General features: G+C 39.7%; 1 protein-coding gene across 1 annotated transcript; it reads left to right on the top strand.

The window, feature by feature from the left end:
• Positions 1-1,219: 1,219 nt before the first annotated feature.
• Positions 1,220-21,508, top strand: SUCLA2 (succinate-CoA ligase ADP-forming beta subunit). Its single transcript, NM_001006271.2, has 11 exons — positions 1,220-1,350; positions 3,042-3,225; positions 12,128-12,227; positions 12,422-12,584; positions 15,192-15,320; positions 15,754-15,892; positions 16,273-16,434; positions 16,516-16,658; positions 18,864-18,984; positions 19,252-19,340; positions 20,579-21,508. Exons 1-11 carry the CDS (start codon positions 1,264-1,266, stop codon positions 20,651-20,653), a joined length of 1,392 nt encoding a protein of 463 aa, NP_001006271.2. The 5' UTR covers positions 1,220-1,263; the 3' UTR covers positions 20,654-21,508.
• The last annotated feature ends 1,229 nt before the right edge of the window (positions 21,509-22,737 follow it).

The following is a 22,737-nucleotide window of genomic DNA, read 5'->3' as shown; positions in this document are numbered from 1 at the left end:
CAGCTGGCTGAACATGAGCCAGCAGTGTGCACAAGTGGCCAAGAAGGCCAACAGCATCCTGGCTGGTATCAGCAATAGCGCAGTCAGGAGGAGCAAGGAAAGTGACTGTCCCTCTGTATTCAGCACTGCTGAGGCTGCACCTTGAGTGCTGTGTTCAGTTTTGGGCTCCTCACTACAAGAAAGACATTGAGGCCCTGGAGCGTGTCCAGAGAAGGACAACGAAAGTGTGAGGGGTCTGGAGCACAAATCTTATGGGGAACGGCTGAGGGAACTGGGATTGTTCAGTCTGGAGAAGAGGAGGCTCTGGGAAGACCTCTGCTCTCTACAGCAACCCGAAAGGAGGCTGTGGTGAGGTGGTGGTCAGCCTCTTCTCCCATGTAACAGTGATAGGATGAGGAGTAATGGCCTTAAGTTGCACCAGGGATGGTTTGATTTGGGTATTAGGAAAAATTTCTTCTCAGAATGAGTGATGAGGTATTGACGCAGGCTGCCCAGGGAGATGGTGGGGTTGCCATCACTGGAGGTGTTCAAGAGCCATGTAGATGTGGCGTTGAGGAACATGGTTAGTGGGCATGGTGGGGATGGGTTTCTGGTTGCACTAGATGATCTTAATGATTCTGTGATCCTGTGATTCTATGATTAATAATGATTTCTTGTTTCAATTTGAACCAGAGTGGAGGAGTCTTGCCACCCCACAGCACGCCCCTGTGTTGGAGCATACTGTGACTGCAGCTGTGTCTGCAGGGTTAAAGGGGAGTTCAGTCTGTGGTGCACAGACTGGAGGACTGTTTGGATGTCTGTGTTTGGGCCAGGCTGGGTGCTCATACACTGGGGCAGGTGGATGGGTGCCTGGGGAGAGCTCGGTGTGAAGAGGGACAGCCATGGCTACCTTGGGGACAGCGGGCCTGCAGGCCCCTCCAGTTGAGGAGGCGGGTGCAGCCCTTTGCAACCGTCACGGCGACGTGGGACGGAGGAGGAATTATTACGCTTTTTCTAATCCCTATGGGATCCTTTAATCCTTGATAAACAATGAGGGTTGAAGACCTCGCCTCGCCCCAGTCCGCCCCGGCAGGGGGCAGCAGAGCCGCTTCTGGAGCCCATAGGGCCCGGCCTCCCGCCGCGCCCCGGGCTGTTGTCGTTGAAGGCGACGGAGCCGCGCCAGCGCTTCCGGCTCCTCCCCATTCCTTCTGCCCCACCCGTGCCTCGTCTCGATGGTAGCGCATGCGCGCTGCCAGGGGCACCTGAGGGCGAAGGGGCTCAGCTATGGCGGCCTCCATCATCTGCAGCCGGGTGTCGGCCGGCCTGAGGGGTAGCGGTTTCCGCGCCGCCCTGGGCACTGCCACGGCGAAGGTAGCGGCCGTCCGGCAGCGGGGCGGGACTGGGCTGGGCCGGGGTTAGGGTTGGAGTTGGAGTTGGAGTTGGAGTTGGGGTTGGGTTGCGGCAGCTCCCCGGGAGCTGTGCGGGACGCGCCGCCCGGCCCTGCCCGGCTGTGGGGCCGCAGCCTTTGCGCCCATCTGCGAGCCCGCTTCTCGTTCTCGGCAGCTCCTCCTCGCGCGGTTCCTTCCTCCCCAAAGCTGCTCGTTTGTTGGGAAACGCCGCTGCTTCCGTGTCCCTGCCGCTGTGAGGGGTCGGGCGGTGCCAGAACGCCCCTCGCAGCTCGCCACCCCTCAGCCCTGCTCGCGTTCCCTGTTAAATCCGCGTCAGAACGCGGCCTTGTTTTGGAAAACAGCGCAAACAAAGGAGGCAGCGGGCCTGGTGCGAGCCAGCTCTGTGCCACTTTCTTCTCCTTCCCCACACGGAGAAAGGTCGCTCGGGTTCCCCTCTCACGTTACACGGAGTCCCCGAGCGCCAGGGACACGGCTCCGGCCAGCGGCACCTCGTCCTTGGGGTTGTGCCAGCGAGAGAGGGCCGCTGTATGCAGGGGATCCCTCGGAGGTTAAACCTCTGCCTTGAAATGCCATCCTAAGGCGCCTGTTTGCTTTGCCTGCTTGCTTTAACTAAAGTGATTTAAAGTATGCGGAGTCTCCCTATGCGAGACGTTTCCCAGTGCAGATTTCTGCGTGTGGTACTTGTGCCAACACTACTTAGCAAACAATTAAACAGCAAGGCCTTGTTTTGTTTGAAGCTGGGTTAGCTTCCTAGTCTTTTTCCTTTGAACTTTCAGCTGTAATTTATATACATGCGTTAGCTGAGTTTAGTAGATTTGCTGTTTTGTATGCATATAACGTTAAGGTCATCTTTTGAAAGTAGCTGTTCTTTTTTAATAAAGATAGTTCATGTGATATCAGTCCTGATGTTTTATGATCAAAATTCTCCTTTCCTAGGGCTGCTTTATTGAAAATGTCAGAAATTCTCCGTGTCCTCTACCTCAGCTTTACAGATGAAATTAAGACTCACTCTGCACTGGAATTTCGTGGGCTCAGTGCTAAGCATGTTTTCTTTTACCTAGCCTCTGAAATGTCAAAGTTACCTTTTCACAACCCTCCAACTCAGCATCAGTATTTGAAACTGCTCACATGTGGGCTTCTCTGGTTCACGATCATCATTTTAACACTGAATACTTTGTTCTGTAGCAAACTTAATTTACAGTTTATAGGGCTGAAGCTGATCCTTCCTCCACAGAGCTCAGTTCTTAGCTTGGCAGAAGGAGACAAACCAAAACTTCAGCACAAACGTGTGTGCTTCTCAGTTCTGTGAAGCTTCCAGAGTTGATTAGGGTTTTTTCACTGCAGACGTACTCCTTCAAGTACTTAAGTGCAAGCTAGTTGCTGAAAGGTATTTTAGCTCTACCAAACCTTGCTCCTGCTGTCATTGTCCCCAGCTTTTCCCCACTGCCCTCAATAACCTCTCCAAACCCAATACCACCAGTGGCCAGTATGAAAGATAATGTCCATGAAACATAGAAGCAAGCGTTCAGATGTTTGCATTGATACACTTAACTAACTGTTCTTGTTTAATGCATAGGCTTTTTTTTTTTTTTAAGCTAAACAGCAGCTTTTCATGATCTTTGGGTTTTTTTTCCTTTTTTTTTTCCCCTTCAGGTGCTTGGTGGAAGTCCAGGAATACTCAATAATCATGGGTTTCAGGTGCAACAACAGCAGCAGAGGAACCTGTCACTACATGAATATTTGAGCATGGGACTGTTGCAGGAGGCTGGCATTTCTGTTCCACATGGACTGGTTGCCAAGTCGCCAGAAGAAGCTTACAAAATAGCAAAAGAAATAGGTATAATATTAAAGAGAACATATACAATATAGGCGTGGGATTGATACGGGTTGTAAATACTTTGTCTGTCTTTCCTGGTAAGACATTCCTTGGAGCTCTGGATGTACCTTCTCTTTATGAGAGCCTTTCCCGTGGAGCATCTTTCTTGCATACCTGAGTATTCACTTTGGAGCTGACTTTTCCCTAAGAATATTTCATACTATGTCTAAGAACCCTCAGTGCATGAGCAAATGGTGAAATCAGTTAAGTGACAGTTTTAAAGGCTCTCTGGGTTATACACATAGAGACCGGTTTATGAAGTTAAACTGTGAAACTGCAGTGGGGAAGGATCTAATTCTACTTTCAGTGCAGGCTGTGAACTTGTGTTTCTGTCACCATCATTCCCATATCCCAAATGCTAAAGATATTTTTCCTGTAACTTGTGAGTTGTGCTTAGAAGGAATGTATTTTGAGAGGATGTGGCAGGTTTAAGTTGCATTAGCGTAGGTTCACGCAACTGCCTAGACTTCTTTGAAATGAATAATAGACTCTGTGCAAATCTTGGATTTCTTCTCATTCTCTGGCCAGGGTAGAGTAGATCTTCTGTGAAGAACTTCAGTGATGGATATAGGCAGGACTTCTGTACTACAAAATCTGCTACAGAGCAGAAGTTGCAAAGGAGGCTTTCTTTTAGGCTGCAGAGATAGGGTAAAATCCTATGCCTTTCAAAACACACTGTTCTGGCAGAATGCAGACACTTCAGGACAGGAGGACTTTGACAGCCTGTAGTTAATGCTAAATTCATGGCTTGTTGGTAAAAAGGCATCCAATCTTCTCTACCCATTGCTTGAATGATTAGTTGAGCTTTAATTTAGGATGTGATTTTACCCATTGATTTGCCACTTTTACCTATTATACATCTTACTAAAAAAACTTCGGGGTTTAATTTGGACATAATATAGAAATCTGTTATAATTTCCATTATCAGTTCTATTTTCTTTTTCAGTTTAGAGCTTCCTTCCCTAAATGTGTTAGGCTTGTCACCCAATTTTAACAGAAGATGTTGCTTTTCTTGTCATACTCCATTTCTAAATGAAAATGCCTTTCTCTTTTCATCTCCAAATGGATACATTTGTAGTTATTCCTGAGGTTGTGTGTTTTGTTAGATTCATTTCTGCTTCATGTGTTGACGTAATGCAAGAAATGTGATCTGAAAGTGTTATTTGTTTTTCTAGAGCAAGTTGTAATGTAGAAAAGAATTGGGCAGCTTCAGAATTGATGTCCCAGAAATGCAGGTGTATTTTGCTTGTCTTCTTTGTCTTGTTCCCATTTTAGCTTCACCATCATAAAGGAGATATGCTAAAATACTTCCTTTCCAACTACTCTGAGAATGGTTTAAAATTCAGTCCCATGCCTTCGGTAAAGAGTGAGCTTGTAGCACAATGTAAACTTCAGTAAGCAGAGGGTTATGCCCTATTATGTTAATATCTGCACAGATCTCCTGCTGGTGACAAATAAGACATCCTTTGTGCTTTTTGGTGGACAGCAGGGGGACTCATGCCTTGGAAGTCCTTTGTTTTGTTCCTTGTTTAGGGAGGAGAGCTGTAGCAAAGCAGGTATGTCTGTGGTTGCTTGCTTATAGTTCTGTCTCATCCATGGGGGCCCACAGGTATGCCTATTATCTGGCAGGTGTGACCCTGTGCAGTTTCTTAGGGCTGAGGAAAACAAAGCTGTGAAGTGCATGAGTTGGCATCATGCAGAAAGCAAGAGGTAAGGAATTCAGAGCTGCTTACTGCCATTCATACACTTCCTTTAAGTTGGTGTGTGTTTGGCACTGTGGCTTTGTTTGATGTTAGGGATGAGGAAATGAAGACTTCCTAAAGGGGCGGAACCTGAAGGGGCTTGGGTTTTGGGGGCTTTCCTCAAGCATTGCCCAGACCTTGCATGTGGCAGGCTGATCTTGGCTGCAATATTTTGGTTTCCTGTGTTATTCTAATAATTTCCCTCTTGTTTTCATTTAGTATTCACTTAAAACAACCTTAAAACGTGAAGAAGAATGAAAAAACTCACTTTTTTGTCCACTTACTCATTATTTGTTTTTACTGTGTAAAAGTTGTTGCTGGTAGATAGGAGATTATCTTTTGCTTCTCTTTGTGTGTTAAACCTTTTTCCAAATGTTTGTCTAACCCATGACAAAGATAGTTGGTAATGCTGCTTGCTCTGTCTTTCTGGTGCTAACCCACATGCTCCTGATAACCTTTAGCCAGAAACCTGCTCTATGTAAACTTCACTTTGGCACTGCATTTCTTTCCTTTTGCATATAAGTCACTCCAGTTAGAAATGGGTAACTTTTTATCCTTGAGCACAACAAACACACTCTCTTCATTAACAGAAATTACCATAATTTAGCTGTATCTATAGCCATTCTGGTGCCTGACCACTCTCTGAGAGAAGAAAGTTTTTCCTTATGTCTGTATATGTCTATATATGTACCTATAGCCAAGTCAGTGTAAGCTGGAACAAAGCCAAAGCTTAACTGTACCAGGGGTTATCATAACTGCTAGATAATTAGTGTAGCACAGAACCAAGCTGAGGCATATGAATATTGCAGTTCATCTTAGAACTGACTTAGAAGAGTACACTTCTTCCCTGTAACATTTTTTTTCTAATATTTTTAAAGGAAACTGAGATGAAACTAGATGCTGTGAATGACGTTAGAGCAATGATGGTAGATCACTCATGGTTTTTTTGAGGAAAAAACTCAGTTTTCTTTACTGTTTTTCCAAATTTGATTTCTTCTGCTATGTCATTTCTTAAAGGGCTTTATTCAACTCAGATTTGCTTTCTAGCTGGATTCTGCAAATCTGTTGTTTTGCTTCTGTTTTGTTTGGAGCATATAAACAGGAGGGGGAACGGCTGTTTACAAGGGTGGATGGTGATAGGACAAGGGGGAATGGTTTTAAACTGAGACAGGGGAGGTTTAGGTTAGATATTAGGAGGAAGTTTTTCACCCAGAGGGTGGTGACGCACTGGAACAGGTTGCCCAAGGAGGCTGTGGATGCCCCATCCCTGGAGGCATTCAAGGCCAGGCTGGATGTGGCTCTGGGCAGCCTGGTCTGGTGGTTGGCGACCCTGCACATAGCAGGGGGGTTGAAACTCAATGACCATTGTGGTCCTTTTCAGACCAGGCCCTTCTATGATTCTGTGGTTGTTTAGAAAGCTTTTTGTTGTGTCACGTGAAGGTTGGACATTATTAAAACATTGGTTTGCATTTAACTTTTTCTTTTCATATTTTTTTTGGCTGTGGAGGGTCACTGACATTTATTGTTTACCTAACAGCCTTTCCTTTGGAAGAGCCCTCCACCTCATTTCAAGTGATTTGTTATCACGTACCGAAGCGGTTCATGGAATGACATATTTCTTCAAAGCAATTACTGAGTAATTCAGTCAGTGGGAAAAGGTTTGGACCTCCTGTAAATGTCATTGTTTGCATAATTTCCCCCTGCTATTTCACTGTCTCCGCTGAAGATCTCCAGACCTCATTTGTGCCACTGAAAGAATGTGTTCTGCTCAGAGCTGAGAATACTGATGCCCAGTATCTCATATAGTCTTTAAAGGTGCTTTTTTAAAAAAATATTGGTTTTTTTATTTATTTGTGAGTTTTGCAATACGTGACTATTCGTATGCTGTGCAAACATATCACTTACATTTTGAAAAAGTGAGTAACTTCTGGAGTGTTATTAAGATGTTGTAGTATGTCTTATGAGCTTAGTTTACTCTCAGCCAATGGGTGATTGCACTAACAGTGTGACCAGGGCTGCTTTAGGAGCTGCTGTCTATTTGTGTTGATAACACGGCTAACAGACCTAGAGGCTATTCTTTGAAGAGCAGATGCTTGCTTCATCGGTGTGATAGCAGATAGCTCAGTGGAATGTGCTCTTTGAAGCACATAGTATTGCTGTTAGTTAAAGCAGCACCTATGAAGTTATTGTGGTAACTGAAATGTTGATGCTTCCTGACACCTTCCTCTGTTAACAGTTTCTTGTGTGGGAAGGAGTGACATATTGTATGCCCATGGAGAAGCTTGCTTTTCTTTCACGGGGAACATATGTTTCCTTTTGTGATGGTTTGAGAGAGATCTTGAAGCAGCTTTGCTGGTGTTGCTTCCAGTGGTGTAGGATTTTAATGACAGAAATACAAATCTTAGTTAAATAAAGTAAGCTGTACAGAACAGGAGGTGTTGAGAAACAGAGTGCATAACATTCCACTACTCTACTCCTGAGTTACTGGAAGGAAATTGGAACAGTGGAATCTTCCCTGTTGCTACTGTTGTTAACTGTTAGCTGTGAAACTGCTATTGCAATTTAAGAGAGCTAGTCTGAGTCCTTATCAGCATTGTTTATAAGCAGTGATCTTTGTTGATATGTTTTCTGCAGAATGATGGATGTGATTGGCACGGCTGCATTCCTAATGGCAGCTCCCTGATCAGTACGTGCTTCTTTTCAGAGCTTTAAGTTCTTTTCAGTATTTTTATTTTCATAGAGTCACAGAATGGCCTGAGTTGAAAAGGACCACAATGATCATTGAGTTTCAACCCCCCTGCTATGTGCAGGGTCGCCAACCACCAGACCAGGCTGCCCAGAGCCACATCCAGCCTGGCCTTCATTTTGCTGTCAGTTGCTTAAACCTGCAGCTTGTACCTGTTTCTTAAAAAGTAACATGTAAACGTGGGTAGATTTCTTTATAAATGTTTTGATTTCTAACTATGTGTTTTGTACAGAAATCCTCCAAGGGTTCAAATCCAGCTGCCACAGAGGTCAGGTTCAGATGGAGTGCTAAGCAATTGTTTTGATGGGGATCCTACTTGCCTGGCCAAAGTCTCTCAAGAACCAGCAGTCATAGTCTAGAAACCAAACGTTTTCTGGATTTCTTTTTTGTCAAGCACTACTTTTTGACATCCAGAGCTTACATTTTGCTTCAGCCTTTGCTTTCTCCTACAGTACTTCACCCCTTCGAAGTTCCGATACCAAAACATGTTGTTGATAATAATTCAGTCATTCAAATAACTTGTCTAACCTGCCTGTCCAGATTGTGACTGCTGTATTTTAATCACTTAAATTCAGCTACTGCCAAAACCTTGCAAGCTGATGAAGAACTCGATGCAGGTGAATAATGTCAGGATGTGTTTGTGTAGAAAGTAGTGTTTTGTGAGAGGTGTGCAGCATGTTGTTCACTCTCCTGCTTGGCATGAAGATTGCTGGCACGTAACTATTTTGATAATTAGACTTCTGCTTGCAGAGTTTCTTCTCATCTGAATGTTCCTAAGGCTGAAAAGTGTGATTTTGAAGTTTTGTTCTGAGTAGCTGTACTTGTTAGCAAAGCACAGTGTGCTTTGAAGAGGCTCTCTGCGTTTGTTAGGGCCGACACTCTGTTACTCTGTTAAGAATACATTATTTGTTATTAGTCTATATTTTCCCTAATTCCAGTAAATACAACGATATTATCTACCCTTTGAATTTTTATGTCCCTGCAAGAAGAAAAGATCGATTTGCATTATGACTGGGAGAGATTCATCCTAAACTACAAACTTTTAAATAAAGTGTAACTGTGGCAATGATTTGAGTCTTTGTCTACCACAGTTTGCAGTTGAGAACTTGATTGTCACTTGTTGTTAACCTATTATTGCCTCTTATTTCTCCTTTTTATTTGCTAGAACAGATCAGGCTCGCATGGTTATCATGAAGATGTTCACAGTACGTGGAAAGCAGTACTGCCACTGTAGTGAATAATAGGCATAGAGGAGTGGCAGTGAGAGGAGTTTGACATAATTCAGAATGGAAACACGTAAAGCAGAATACTTTAATTAAGGTTGCCTGCCCTAATCATCAAACTTCCTAATTTCACAGAACGTTTGAGAGGTGACAGAACACCAAGCCTGCTTTCCTCTCAATAAACTTATGATAAGCTTGTGTTGCACTTTGATCGTCAGTGCATGAGTGTGGTGAGAAAGGGACCTTCCTCCCAGTCTGAAAGCTTAGATTGTGGAATCAGAAATGATTCCCTCAGGTTGATAAGTGTCAGTATTGCTTGAAATAAAGAACAGGGCATTTCCTGATTGCATCACTCTTTTTCGCTCTCTAGTTAATAAACCACTGTTGAATATGAAACCTGTATCGTTAGTGCTGCATTGATTATGTAGTCTTGAATAGATGCTAACTCAGTGTTACACTGACTGCAGGTAGCTGTTCTTAGTGGCTCTTACCATCCCTGAGTGTGATTGCTGAGTTCTGTGCATTGCTGCCTTAACTTGCTTGCCTCTATAACTGCTTCCCTGAGACTTTAGCTGCATTCAGCTGCCCAAAGATATGTGGATACCTGCTGCAAGGCAGAGCTGCTATTTGTCATTGAAACAAAAGCCTAGCAGTATTTCAGAGCAACGTAAGGAGAACACAGAAAGCAAAACTGTTCATATTAGTAGAAAATGGTGTTAGCTGCTGTTTTCCAAGTATTTTGTTGAGTTACTGGGGGATAACTGCAGTTCTCTGCTGTGTGGCATGTGTGGTAGTGCTGCAGCTGTAACACTGCAGATGATGTGTGTGACACAACATCTCTCTCCTATGGAGTTTAAGGATGACCTTAAACGGGTGCTGTAGGAAAGAACTGTTCATAGAGCAGCAAACCTTTTTGTATGGGTCAAGTTAAGGCTTTCTCAGGACACGGTTATCTTTTGGTCCAGATACGTCTATGAAACTTAATTGCTTGAGAACATAGCTGGTCAAATAACTCTTTTGTGTGCAATCAAGCAGCTAGTTTATTTGCAGTAGTGTAGGAAAAAAAGTGTAAATAATTAATAGCCTGTTTGTGTAATGCTACAAATTGTTGCATTCTATTCATAAGGGACAGTTCAATGATAGGTTTGTTTAAGGTTGTTTCTCACAGGCTTTTTTCAGATGTCTTTATACATTGCCAAAGCGTAACCACCATTCATACTACTCAAACTCTTAAGAAGTACCCCATGGGAACAGGCCTGTGGTATGGATAGCCAAAATCTGAATGTGCCAAAAGAACATGCTATTTTGGGAGATTGTGAACCTGGCTGTTTTCAGCAGTCTGTACCCTTTGTTTCCCCCCTGCGTCCACAATAGTCCTCCCCAGAATTTTAAAGGGAGCACCTCTGCCTGGTTTCTTTTGAATCTCCGATTCTGCTTTCATGTCTACTGGCATGCTTCATTATCTTCTGTGCAGGGAAAAACTCTCTTACACTCTTTTTTTAAACTGACTTGCCTTGGTAGGTGGCATTTGCTTTCAGCTCTCAAAGACCATGAAACAGAAAGCACTGATGCCACAGATCTGTGGTAATTTTCATGGCTTTCCTGGAAGTTTCTCTGTGGAAGTAGCTTTTCCCATCTGGACTTGGTGTAAGAGATGAAAAACAGGGTGTCAAATACAAAACTTCAATAGGAAGCTCAATACAGTAAATTAAATAGTGCTGTGAAATCTTAAATATTGTGAGTCACTTGAAAGGTATCCCCTGTGAGCAGGGGACTGAACGTCTGCTTTCAGTCACTTCACAGAGTGAGTTTTATACTGACACTCAAATATCACACTTCTCCTTATTTTCTTTTTATGTATGTACTAGATAAATGATCATTTGGCTGGAACTTTATTAAGTTAGCATGTTGGAGCATGTAGCTCTCATATATCCATGAAGCCACTACTTAAGATTTTACCCGTGCATGATGCTTTGTTTCTTAAAGCAAGCTAGCTTTGTGCTTAAAGTACTTGCATTAAAAAATGATCTCATGAATAAAAAAGGCCAAAGTCCTGTTTTATGTGGCCTCTGTAAAGCCCATAAGGGACCACAATTAAATCTTAGATAATAGGCCTTAGTAAATAAGCATATGTTCGCATGTTTGTAATGTTCAAGTCTCTCATGCCAAAGAGCTCCATATCAGCTATGAATTCAGAGATCTGTTGTTAGGTACACAACAGATCAACAGAGATCAATTCAGAGATCTGTTGGTAGGTACACATTCAAGACTGTTATTTTTCTTATGCTTTTATTGGCTTCCTTTTCACATCCAAGTGGACGACATGTTCGTTCTTTGCCCAGTAAGAGCAGAGTGGCTCAGGTAGCTGTAGCATGAAAGGAGATGGGATGTGCCACATAGTTTGCATCCTGCAATCTAGCTGTTTTCTCCACTGTATTCAGTGTAATTGAAGCTGAGTAATATCTCAGATGGGTTTTATTTTTCTTCATCACCTTAAATGACACGATGAATTCTTTCTCTTTCAATGATGCTTCAGGATATCCCAGTTGATAGTGAATTTATTCTCAGATTTCACTTTTTTAAACCCATATGCACAGCCTGCCCTACCTTCAAGAGTATTTTAAAATGGCTTAGGGCAGCTAAAAGATTGACTTTGCCTGCTCTGGTAAAAATAATGGATTTGCTTAGGCCTTTGATTTCTGCAAAGCACCCAATGCTCTGCTAAATGGAAACCATAGCACACCTGCAAGTTAACTCGGGTAAGTGCTATAGTTGCATATTATTGATGAGAAGATAGTTACAAACATAGGGGATTTATACTTCATTCAGGTAAGTCTTGGACTGTGATACCTCAGATATTCAGTGCCATTTTACTAATAGACTGGGAGATACTAAACATTTATTACCGAGTTCACAATCAGTTGTGATTCAAATGTGTTTAAAAAAGTAAAATGCCTAATGAAGATGTCTTTTTTTTCTAATACCGACTCACCAGTGTTTATTTCCTATGTGAATTATGATACAGTCTTTGACTCAAGTTTGTCTTTCGAATATGGGGAGGGTTAAAATGAAAACAGCCTCTATTGTTATACCTGGGGCAATTCGTTTTTAGTAGTCACGCACGATAAATTCTGGCTTTTCTTTCATTACAGGTACAAAGGATCTTGTGGTAAAAGCACAGGTTTTAGCTGGTGGTAGAGGAAAAGGAACATTTGAAGGTGGCCTCAAAGGAGGAGTGAAAATAGTTTTTTCGTAAGTTCTGTCTGTATTATCCAACTGAATGGAAAAACTTCACTTTCTTATTATGAATTGAACCTCTTGCCAAGTTTAAAATCAGTGTTTTAATTATTAACCATAAAATAACAACAACTAGGTAAGAATTTTTTTATACTACTTCTGTTTTTCCTGCAGTTTCTCTGTGACATTCTGAGCTTCTTTTATTCTAGTCCAGAAGAAGCAAAAGATATCTCCTCCAAAATGATTGGAAAGAAGTTGTTTACCAAGCAGACAGGAGAAAAGGGCAGGATATGCAACCAAGTATTTATCTGTGAGCGCAGATATCCCAGGAGAGAATACTATTTTGCAATAACAATGGAAAGGTCATTTCAAGTGAGTAATATTAGAAATAGAGGTCAACTAATTGACTTGTTACAGTTGAATTAAAAAAAAAAATGCTGTTCACTGTATTGGTCACTTGCATTTGAAATTCAGAAATATAAACAGGTGAAATGTAATTTCCCAGTATGTCTATGTGATTGCCATCGTGTTTTAAATTCTTTAAAAATGTTATGCTAGAATTTAAGATATAGTGAAAGAGTACTGGTAGCCTCAGCTAAAACTCAGAGTCATGGGGCTGAAGGGGAGCTGGGTGGAATGAGGGGATTATTTTCATTTTGCTTTTAAAGTTTGCACTTATTTACCAGATGCTTGTACTAGAGTTAAGTTCAAAAATACAGCTATGCATGTGCATGCATGTGTACATGCTATTTATGAGTGTTAGAAACAAGGTAAGTAGAAGTATTTTGGAACAGTCTATAGTTCTGGATGAATCAAGTGCCTGTGTTCACCACAGTGTGGAGATTCCTTGGGATGAACAGGTTTGTTCCCTCAGGTTTGGGAGTGGTAGTAGCTTTCTTATACCAGCACTCTTCAGTGAGTGCTAGGAAGCTTAGGACTTGATATCATGGCTGTCAGGAAGATGAAAACTGTAGGCTCTCTTATATTCTGTATGTATGGCTATGTAGCCTTTTAGGCTACAATGCAAACTTAATTACTGAAATGTGCTAATACGTTATCTGACAGATTAATGTTCCATTAGGTAGTACAGAACATGAATTGGTGGATAACAAAGCCAAGGTAAAGCAAATCTCATACATTTTTTCTTCTGAAGCTCTGCAATCTGAGTTTAGTCAATACAAACACTTAAGAGTTTGTAGAAGGATAGCTCTTGGTCATTGAGGAGTATCTCTAGCATGAATATGAAATAATTTTCTGTGGAGAAAACTAATTTTTTTACTAGAAAATTAGAAAGTCAGTATTGTACTTATGCCTGTGTCTTCTTTTGTAGTGTTTCTAATAAGAAAGTATCATTTGGATTTTAGTGCAGTTAAGTGATTGGGCACCTACATTGTGTTGTACTGTACAAAAGCTTGGAAGAGCCAAATATTACCGTATGCATCCCAGAATTACCACAAGGTGGCATAGAAATACTGCAAATGGCCAGAGTTGTAATCCTAACACCTTGTTCTTGCTCTTACTTAAAAAAAAAAAATCTTACTGCCTTGTATTGAGCCATAAGTTTTGCTTTTTTTTTTTAATAGGGATGTACTTTGTTTTTACTGTTGACTTTCCAAGTCTTGTTTTTGGATGTGCTTTTAATTGCTCCAATGAGTCTAGGGTGCTGATGATTAGCAAGAACCTTTCCAAAGAAGAAATTGTAGAGGTTGAATAGCACGCAGCTGGTATTTCTGATACTGTTGCAAACCTCTTCCTTTAAGAGGGGAGGCAAAAAGCTTGTGAAATAATGAGTCGAAAGTAGAATGTGATTCTTGGGTTTTACTTGCCAGTGGAGGCAAGACCTCTTGCATATTAAAACCATTTGTTTTAGTCGATTCTGTGGAATGATGCTCTGTTTTTGTAAAGTATTCTTAGCTTACTGACTGTTAAGGATACAAATATCCAGAAATGTTCATTGTGTTGAACCTTGCTGTTTGATGCAGGATAATTCATCACCTACCTGCTTCCATTTGGAAAGATGATGATGAGAAGGGAATAGCGTGGTTATTAAGCATGCTCTTGGAATCAGCATCTTGCTTTGTGTATTAAATTCTCAGCAGCTATAAGACTTTTTAATGTTTAAGTAATGCTGCCCTAGTACACCAGATGTCATAATTAATGCCCAGGTGGTGATAAGGAAAGGTACTTGGGATAAAAACAAGTGTGTGTCTTTAAACAGGAGGACTATTCTCACAGAGAGAGACTGTAGGTATATTGGTAGTGAATCCTTGATGTTTTCCTTGAGATTTAGATAGCAGAGGAAAAAAAAAGACAAAAGACAAACAGAAAAGTTTCTAGAAAAATGCTATCTATTACGTTCTCTTAATTTATTTTATTATTGAATAATTGGGTGCTATTTTGTCAGAAAACCTTGATTTACCTTCAGCAATAGCTGTTGTTACTGAGCTTTGTGATCCCATTGGACGGGCATAGTTTGCAGTAATTTATCACTGGATTCTGCAGACCTAAATTTGTCCTTGGAGTTGGAGCATGGTGGAATGAATAAATGAGTCCCTGGCATTGGATGTGTGCTTGTGTAGGGGTGAGTGGAGAAGGGGGAGATATTCTTTTTCTAGTGACACAACCTAGAAGATAAAATGCGTATAATTAATAAGTTAGATCTTTCTGTCAAAATTTAATATATCTGTTAATTGATCTGTTGCTGTGGTTTACAACATTTTTTCCTTGTGAAAAGAAATTGGGCTCAAGGTATACCTTGCAATTTTGAAAGTATTATTGAAAGTGTTTATATAGGTGTTCTGAACAAAAAAGATGGTAACGTTCTTTTCAATAAAAGCATGTAGGTAGAATGCTGAAATACAAAGGTTTCCAATTACGAGTAGGGCTTTACTGTTGGACAGCGTCTTATGGGAAAAACTGAGTTTCAGTTGGGGGGTATAAAATTACTTACACTTTTACTCTTTTTCCTTTTTGTTCCAGGGTCCTGTGCTGATAGGCAGTTCCCAGGGTGGTGTTAATATTGAAGACGTTGCTGCAGAGAATCCTGATGCGATAATTAAGGAACCCATTGATATAGTAGAAGGCATAAAAAAGGAGCAAGCTGTTAGGGTAATTGTTAATGTGGAAAAGTACACATTAGCAAGGATGGGTAGTGTTGTTTCCAAAGTTGATGAAGTGTGCGTGTGTTCAGCCTGCTGAGTTGTCTTAAACCATTTTGACATTTTGAAACAGGTTTGAGTGAGTGATTTAAGTATTTTCAGCTTGATAGTCAATGTAAATCCAGCTCTGCATGGTACTGCTTTAAATAGCTATGTAAATACAATGATGACTTATTACTAGCCCTCCTTTAGGATAATTGCAGTGTTCTATATAAAAAATGGTCTTTTAAAACCCAAGAGTTACTGTTCTCCTGAAAGACAGGAGAGAGCCTGTATCTACAAACTCAGTACTGAAATAATATTTAAACTTGACGATTCCTAACTTGTAAATGTCAATCAAAACATGAACATCAGTTAACTGATAACCAATCTTTTACTTTCAGCTAGCCCAAAAAATGGGATTTCCTCCTAATCTTGTGGATGAAGCAGCTGAAAACATGATCAAATTATATAATCTCTTTCTGAAATATGATGCTACCATGATAGAAATAAATCCTATGGTTGAAGATGCATCAGGAGTTGGTAATGTTTCTTTTATTCATATGCTTTTTCTAACAGCTCGATGCTTTCATAATTTTATATTAGTTTACAATGAGTTTCAGCTAAAACTTCAGTGTTATGCAGCAAGGAGGACTCGACATTAACATATTGTGTTGGAAAACAAATTTAATTAAGCATATAAATATAAATTGATTTAGCTGGCTGTCTTTTTTGGTAAGCTGAAAAGAATCTTGTATGTACATGCAGTGTTAATTGGGTTATGTCAGCAAAATGTTGGACCACATGAGCTGGCTGCCAAGCTTGATGTAACAGATGTTAACGTGCACACGTAGCAGTTGAAGTATTGCTCTAGCAGTAATGGCATCAAGTGACTTCTTTAATAAACTATTATTTTCTTTCAGTGATGTGTATGGATGCAAAGATAAATTTTGACAGTAATTCAGCCTATCGTCAGAAGAAAATCTTTGATATGCAAGACTGGACGCAGGAAGATGAAAGAGACAGGGATGCTGCAAAAGCAGATCTCAACTACATAGGATTGGATGGAAATATAGGCTGTTTAGGTATGCTCTACTTAATGAGTTTTTAATGACTTAGTGAGTTTATAAACTGAATTCCTAAATGTTGTATTTGTTCTCTTATAGTCAATGGTGCTGGTTTAGCTATGGCCACAATGGATATTATTAAACTTCATGGTGGAACTCCAGCAAACTTCCTTGATGTTGGAGGTGGTGCTACAGTGCAACAAGTGACAGAAGCCTTTAAGCTTATTACCTCTGATAAAAAGGTAGGGACTTGACATGTCAAGGTTCTGTAAAGAGGCAACACAAGCTGTACTTTGAATTACAGTGCTTAGTGCATGTTCCCCAGAAAACATGTTTTTGTAAGTGTAAAATTAGAAAGTGAAGAAAATGGACATGTTAGCTAAATCTTGGTACAAACAGAGAAGGCCTGAACACTTGCTCAAGTTTTTTCTTAGTTTAAAATGAATTCTTTGGCTGTGTACTGAGTAGGTGGTTTTGCGTCCTCTGGTTGAAATTACAGCTGTATGTGAATCTGTTCAGAAATCCTATGAGTGTAAAATTGCCCACGCTGGGTTTTTAAACAGAAACCAGTATTTTGATAAGTTTCCTTTCTTATTCTTGTGCTGGTTTTGCAGCTGCTAGAGTTGTAGAGATGAATATTCTCTGTGCTGTGCACAAATTTCTCAGGTACTAATTTTATATAATGTAAATAAATAACTTTGTAATGGACATGGAATGGCTTTATCCTATCCATAGTTTTAACCTATCCAAAGTTTATCAGTAGTGTTTGAACATTATTAAGATAATAAATTCGTTGGAACCAGAGGGATAACTTTACTGTCTTAGGTAACATGAATGCTGACTTGATGGTTATCCCAGTAACCAAAAAAGTGAAAACTCGTAGAGCATTTTCACTTCACCAGCTTTCAACAAATTGAAGAAAAAGTAAGAGACATAGGCATAGATCACTTAAATTATGGAGAGAGAAAAGATGAAGGAACAGGAAGAAGTTGTGGGAAGTGTTGATGTGGGACAAGTTCTTACAACGACAGTTCTCTACAGATGCATAGACAAAGGCTTTCCAAATGCACGTATTTTTCTTTCTGCTTTCCTTCAACTGTTTGCTGTCTGATAAAAATAAAGAAATAAAAATGAAGTAGCTGAGATTCCTGGTGCTGAAAAGTCAAACAGTAATATAGTCTGCTGGTGGCATGAACTGCAGTCTGTTTGGGTCCACTTCAGGGGTTGTTTGGAACAGCTTTCTGGGGTTTCAGTCTAGGTTGCTTCTACACATTAGTAGCAGGAGTGAGAACAACATCATGCAAATGAACTAGTCTCATTGCAAGATGATGAGAACCAGCCTACTGTTTAGTACCAGCTGTATATTAAAGTTGTGTCTTGTTAAGTTTATCCTGTCCCCCTCCAAGGCTGTTACATGTCCTCTGTCTTTCACCAATGACTGCAGTCTTTCCAACCTTCCTTTCTGCTAGTTAAGCAGGAAAAGTATTTCCCTTAACCTCAGGCTTAGTCCTCCTGAGTTAAATATCCTTCAGGTGTCTTACTTCTAAACATGCTAGCTTTTAAGTAAACTGTGTAAAGAGTGTTGTCTATAAGTTCTGTAAATTTCGTATGCTTTTCAGAGTGATTTCTTCAGTAATGCTGAGTTATTAATGTGGGAAATACCCTCACTAGTAATGTTAGAAATGGAAAGATAAACAGTTGACAAATTAAGTAGTCAAATTACTTTAATTACTGACGTTTAATCTGATTTGCTCAAAGACAAGTGGCCTTCTTTATTAAGCATTCTCTGAAGTAATCATAGAATGAAATCATAGGATCAGTAAGGTTGGAAAAGACCTCTAAGATCATCTGGTCCATCTGTCCACCTACAACCAATATTATCCACTAAACCATCTCCCTAAGTACCACATCTGTTTCTTGAACACCTCCAGCGATGGTGGCTCCATTGCTTCCCTGGGCAGCCTGTTCCCATGCCTCACCACTCTGAGAAGAAATTTTTTCCTAATGTCCAACCTGAACCAGCCTGACACAACTTGAGGCCATTCCCATAGTGTACTGTGATGGATTTGTGCAGAAAAGTTACACAATTTAGTTACACAAAATAAGGACAACATGAAAATATCCTGGGTCAGGCATTTTTGAAATAAAGAACTATATTTCCTGAAGTAAAGTGTGTGACTTTATAGAACTGTATTTTTATTGCTGAAGTTCTCTGGAACACAAATGTTCTCTTTCTTGACCTGAGTCCCTTAGGAAATCACAGAAATCACGTAATCACCAAGGTTGGAAAAGATCTCCAAGATCATCCAGTCCACTTATACAACTTGAATTTCCCTTACTACACTTAAGAGCTTGAATTTTCCCTTAGTTGAAAGGTCGTGAGTGGTGCTTTTAGCTGATGTGTCTCTGTCCATTTTTAATGTAAATATTGTTCTTGATTTTTGTAGGTACTGGCTATTCTGGTAAATATTTTTGGAGGCATTATGCGATGTGATGTAATAGCACAAGGAATTGTTATGGCAGTAAAGGATTTGGACCTAAAAATACCTATTGTGGTACGATTGCAAGGTCAGTGTATGTGATAAATATATTTCTGTCTATACTGACAGATGTTCTTGACCTTAGATACTACATAGCAAGTTTTCTGTAAGCTGTATAGCTGTAAGACTGTGGGAGAACAGGGAAAACATAGAATTTAGATGATGAGGATTGGTAAGTTAATAAAAAGAGATTTACTTCTTTTATAACTACTAAAGTAGTTGTCTTCTACGTTTATCCACATTCACTGGAAATGGTAGTCCAGTATTCTGAGTTGCATTTTATCTGTTTCTTAAGGTACGCGAGTTGATGATGCCAAAGCTTTAATAACTGCTAGTGGCCTCAAAATTCTTGCCTGTGACGACTTGGATGAAGCTGCCAAAATGGTAAGAGGGCTCATTGTGAACATTGTTTTCAGAACACAGGATCTGTTTCAGAATATTGAAAAGCTGAAAATCCTTTTAGTCAGCTACAGGTAGTTTAGGGTAATCAGTGCTAGTTATTACCAGGTTTGCAAGCAAATGTTCTACAAATCAGTAAGGGAATATTTTAGAAGGAAAACTATGATGTTGGGAGCTGTTATGTCCCCAGAGTTTCTATATTTGAGACTTCAGTTATTTTATTTTTTCTGAAAATCTGTTTTAAAAAGTAAAAGTTGGGAAAAGAACACACTGCTAAGTGGACATATCTGTCATCCTTCTTGTCAGGGAAGTGGCTGGGAGATTAGTTTTAATTGAAGTAACTGAGAAATCTAACACTTCTTTTGACATAGCATTATATTTGTGCACGTGATTAAAATTAAACATAGTCGATCACCTTGCTTCTGCAGTAAGGTAATGAGATATTCAGACAGATTGGTTATCATATATTTCCTGATGTTGAAGTTCTAGAATTAGCTGTGGATTGTTTAGAGGAAGAACTTGTTAAGCCTGATGGTACAGCCCTTGCTTTTAAGGAATAATATTAAGTCTTGCAAGATTATTAAGCTTTGATTTGGTCATGGCAAATATTCCCTAGGAATGCATATGAATTCTGAAGCTGTATTGGATCTATATAATGTATCTTTTAAAACTGATGGTGTTTTGCTGGTTCAATCATGGAGCCATGCAAATAGAGTTAGAATTAGTTTTCTAACCTAAAATTATCTGTATCTGGAGAAGCCTTTTTGGAAAGGATTCAGTCTGTTTGTGTATGTTGCCAGTAGGTTATTCTTTGAACAAGTTTATATATGATGTTGCAATGAGATTGATAAACAAATGATTGAGGATAGATCACTGTAATGAGATGAGCATTCAAAGCAGTGATTGTAGTCAGTGATTTTAAAAGGGTGTATTTATACTTGCTTTATTCCCACCTAAACATTCACTTGATGATTCTGGCCAACTTGGATTTTAGGTGAGTTTGAAGTTATGTAATGTGGACAAGAAATTATTCTACAAACGTGTAGCAGTAGTGAAGAATTTTAATGTGCAAAAAAAAAAAAAGAGGATGTATTCCTAAGCAGAAGTTAATTCATAAAGGTTATGCAAGAGAAGTTGAGTCTCCATAAAGTATCAAAGTATGACCCAGAAGCACCTGCAACAAAACTTTACAGAGGGAAAACTTTCTTTGTTTTCTTTTGCAGGTGGTGAAACTCTCTGAGATAGTAAGCTTAGCGAAACAAGCTCAGGTGGATGTTAAATTTCAGTTGCCCATTTGATCTGAGAAATGTCATGCCGATGTCTAATATGTTTCTCTGAAATACTGTGTTCTGTGGGATGTTTTTCTTTTTTTTGTGCAGAGGTTTTGATTATTTGACAGGCACGCAGGCTGAAGTACCTGGTCTTTCATGTTAACATTCAGGATGGTTGGACTTCTTGTAAAAGTGTGTATTGCTAATATTTAGTCCTTAGCTGTTCTCAGACCTCCAGCTTTTGCTGCAGAATGTTACTTACAAAATACTTCTGCGTTGTCCAAAGTAAAGCTTCTGGTTGAACAATTATTCTGAAGAAATTCTAAAGTTACTTTACTTGTAAATTTGTATTAGCTTTGGTTAAATATAAATATGACTAGATTATCTAGTTGTCCCGGTGGAGAATTGTATTGAAACGGTATTTTATATTGGAGACAGTTGTACTTAGCAGTATAATGGGCTTGAGCAAACAGATCATTATTTATGAACAGATGCATTTGAACTTGATCAGAAACATTTTTAGAAGTGCTTCATTGAAGTGGCTGGTTACTCTTCTGGACAACGTGTTTAATCACTACAAGATATACTGTAGCACTTAGATTGTCACGATTTTCAGTCTTTACGAGAAAGCATCATGTAGTTTTGTATATGAATAAGCATTTACCAGACTTCAAAGAAATGAAATATATAGAGAATTAAAGCGTCTATTGTACATTGCTGATAAAATTGTACATGAATAAAATGTCTCCCCAAACAACTTCTGTCTTTTTCTTTGTATGTCACCATTTTGATCAATTGCATAAACACAAAGATTAGTAATAACATATATGCTCATTCTTTTTTCCTTTTGAGTTATGTTATGTGATTAAAAATGTGAACTCATTAAGCTAGTTTTTGTCACCTTAAAGTGCTATTGATTTTGGCATTATGTACAACTTGAAACTTGTCTGTTGATGCATACATTCACCACTTAGTAATTTAACATCAAGTTTGTAAACTATTACTCATTTTTTGTTTGTATTTTGAAAGGTTTGTTTGTGAATTTGTCTACTGTGGGATTTCAAAATGGGAAATTCTTTGTAAGATGGATGGAGAAAGTCTTTTAACCAGCAATGGTTTTAAACTGAAAGAGGGTAGATTCATTGTAATTGGATGTGAGGAAGAGATGACAGTGGTGAGGCTCTGGAACAAGTTATAAAGTAAATCTGTGAGTGCCCTGTTGTCAGAAGTGTTCAGAGTTGGGTTGAATGGGATTCTGGGCAGTCAGATCCAATGGGAGGAGTCCCCGCCCAAGGCAGGGGGATTGGAACCAGGTGGTCTTTGAAGATCCCTCCAACTCAAACCAATATATGATTCATTGTAAGATAAACACAAACAAAAGACTTAAAATGAATATCTGAAATGTGGGGAAATTTACAGCCAGTGCTACACAGTTTTGAGGTAGGTAGGGTGATATGAAACTTCAAACAAGCATGGTGTATTTTTGACAATACTAAAGAAAATGAGCAGAACCTAAGTTCACTTGGAATTTAAACCGGGTTACTTTCAGTCCTAATTGGTCTCTCACAACGCTTAACTTGTGTTCTGTTAATCCTGTGTGCTAAATTGGGCCTGTAGGTATGCTTGGCATTTCTTCTATTCAGCGGTCTTGAACAGGTTTGCAGAGATAACCAGTCTGAATAGACTTGTTAAGTTTAATGATTTTGAGAATATAATTCATTTCTAGCGTGTAGGTTTGCTTCTAGCCTTATGCTTTTAAAATTCATATAGAATGATAATCTTACAGGTTCATAAGGAGATGGACTTCTTTTTTTAAAACCATAATTATAGTCTACCTTTTTCTTTAACTTAAGAGGAGGGAACAGTGGAACAAAAGTGACTTGATGTTGCCAAAAATGAGAAATGGAAATGGGCTTTTAGTACAAATACTGGACTAGAATTGAAATAAAACTTTACCCACTGTTAGTGCATGAGGAAATTTTGGACTATTTGAACTGTTAGATGTTGAATAGGGAAGAGGAAGCCAAGGAAGAATAATTTCCATCTTCGAATGTAAAATACTGAAGTGCTCAGTAATGCATTCACAAGCAATGGACTTGTCAGAAAGCTAT

This window comes from Gallus gallus, chromosome 1, assembly GCF_016699485.2.
Source record: "Gallus gallus isolate bGalGal1 chromosome 1, bGalGal1.mat.broiler.GRCg7b, whole genome shotgun sequence".
NCBI classification, from domain to species: Eukaryota; Metazoa; Chordata; class Aves; order Galliformes; family Phasianidae; genus Gallus; species Gallus gallus.
This window is presented reverse-complemented; position numbering and strand designations above follow the sequence as displayed.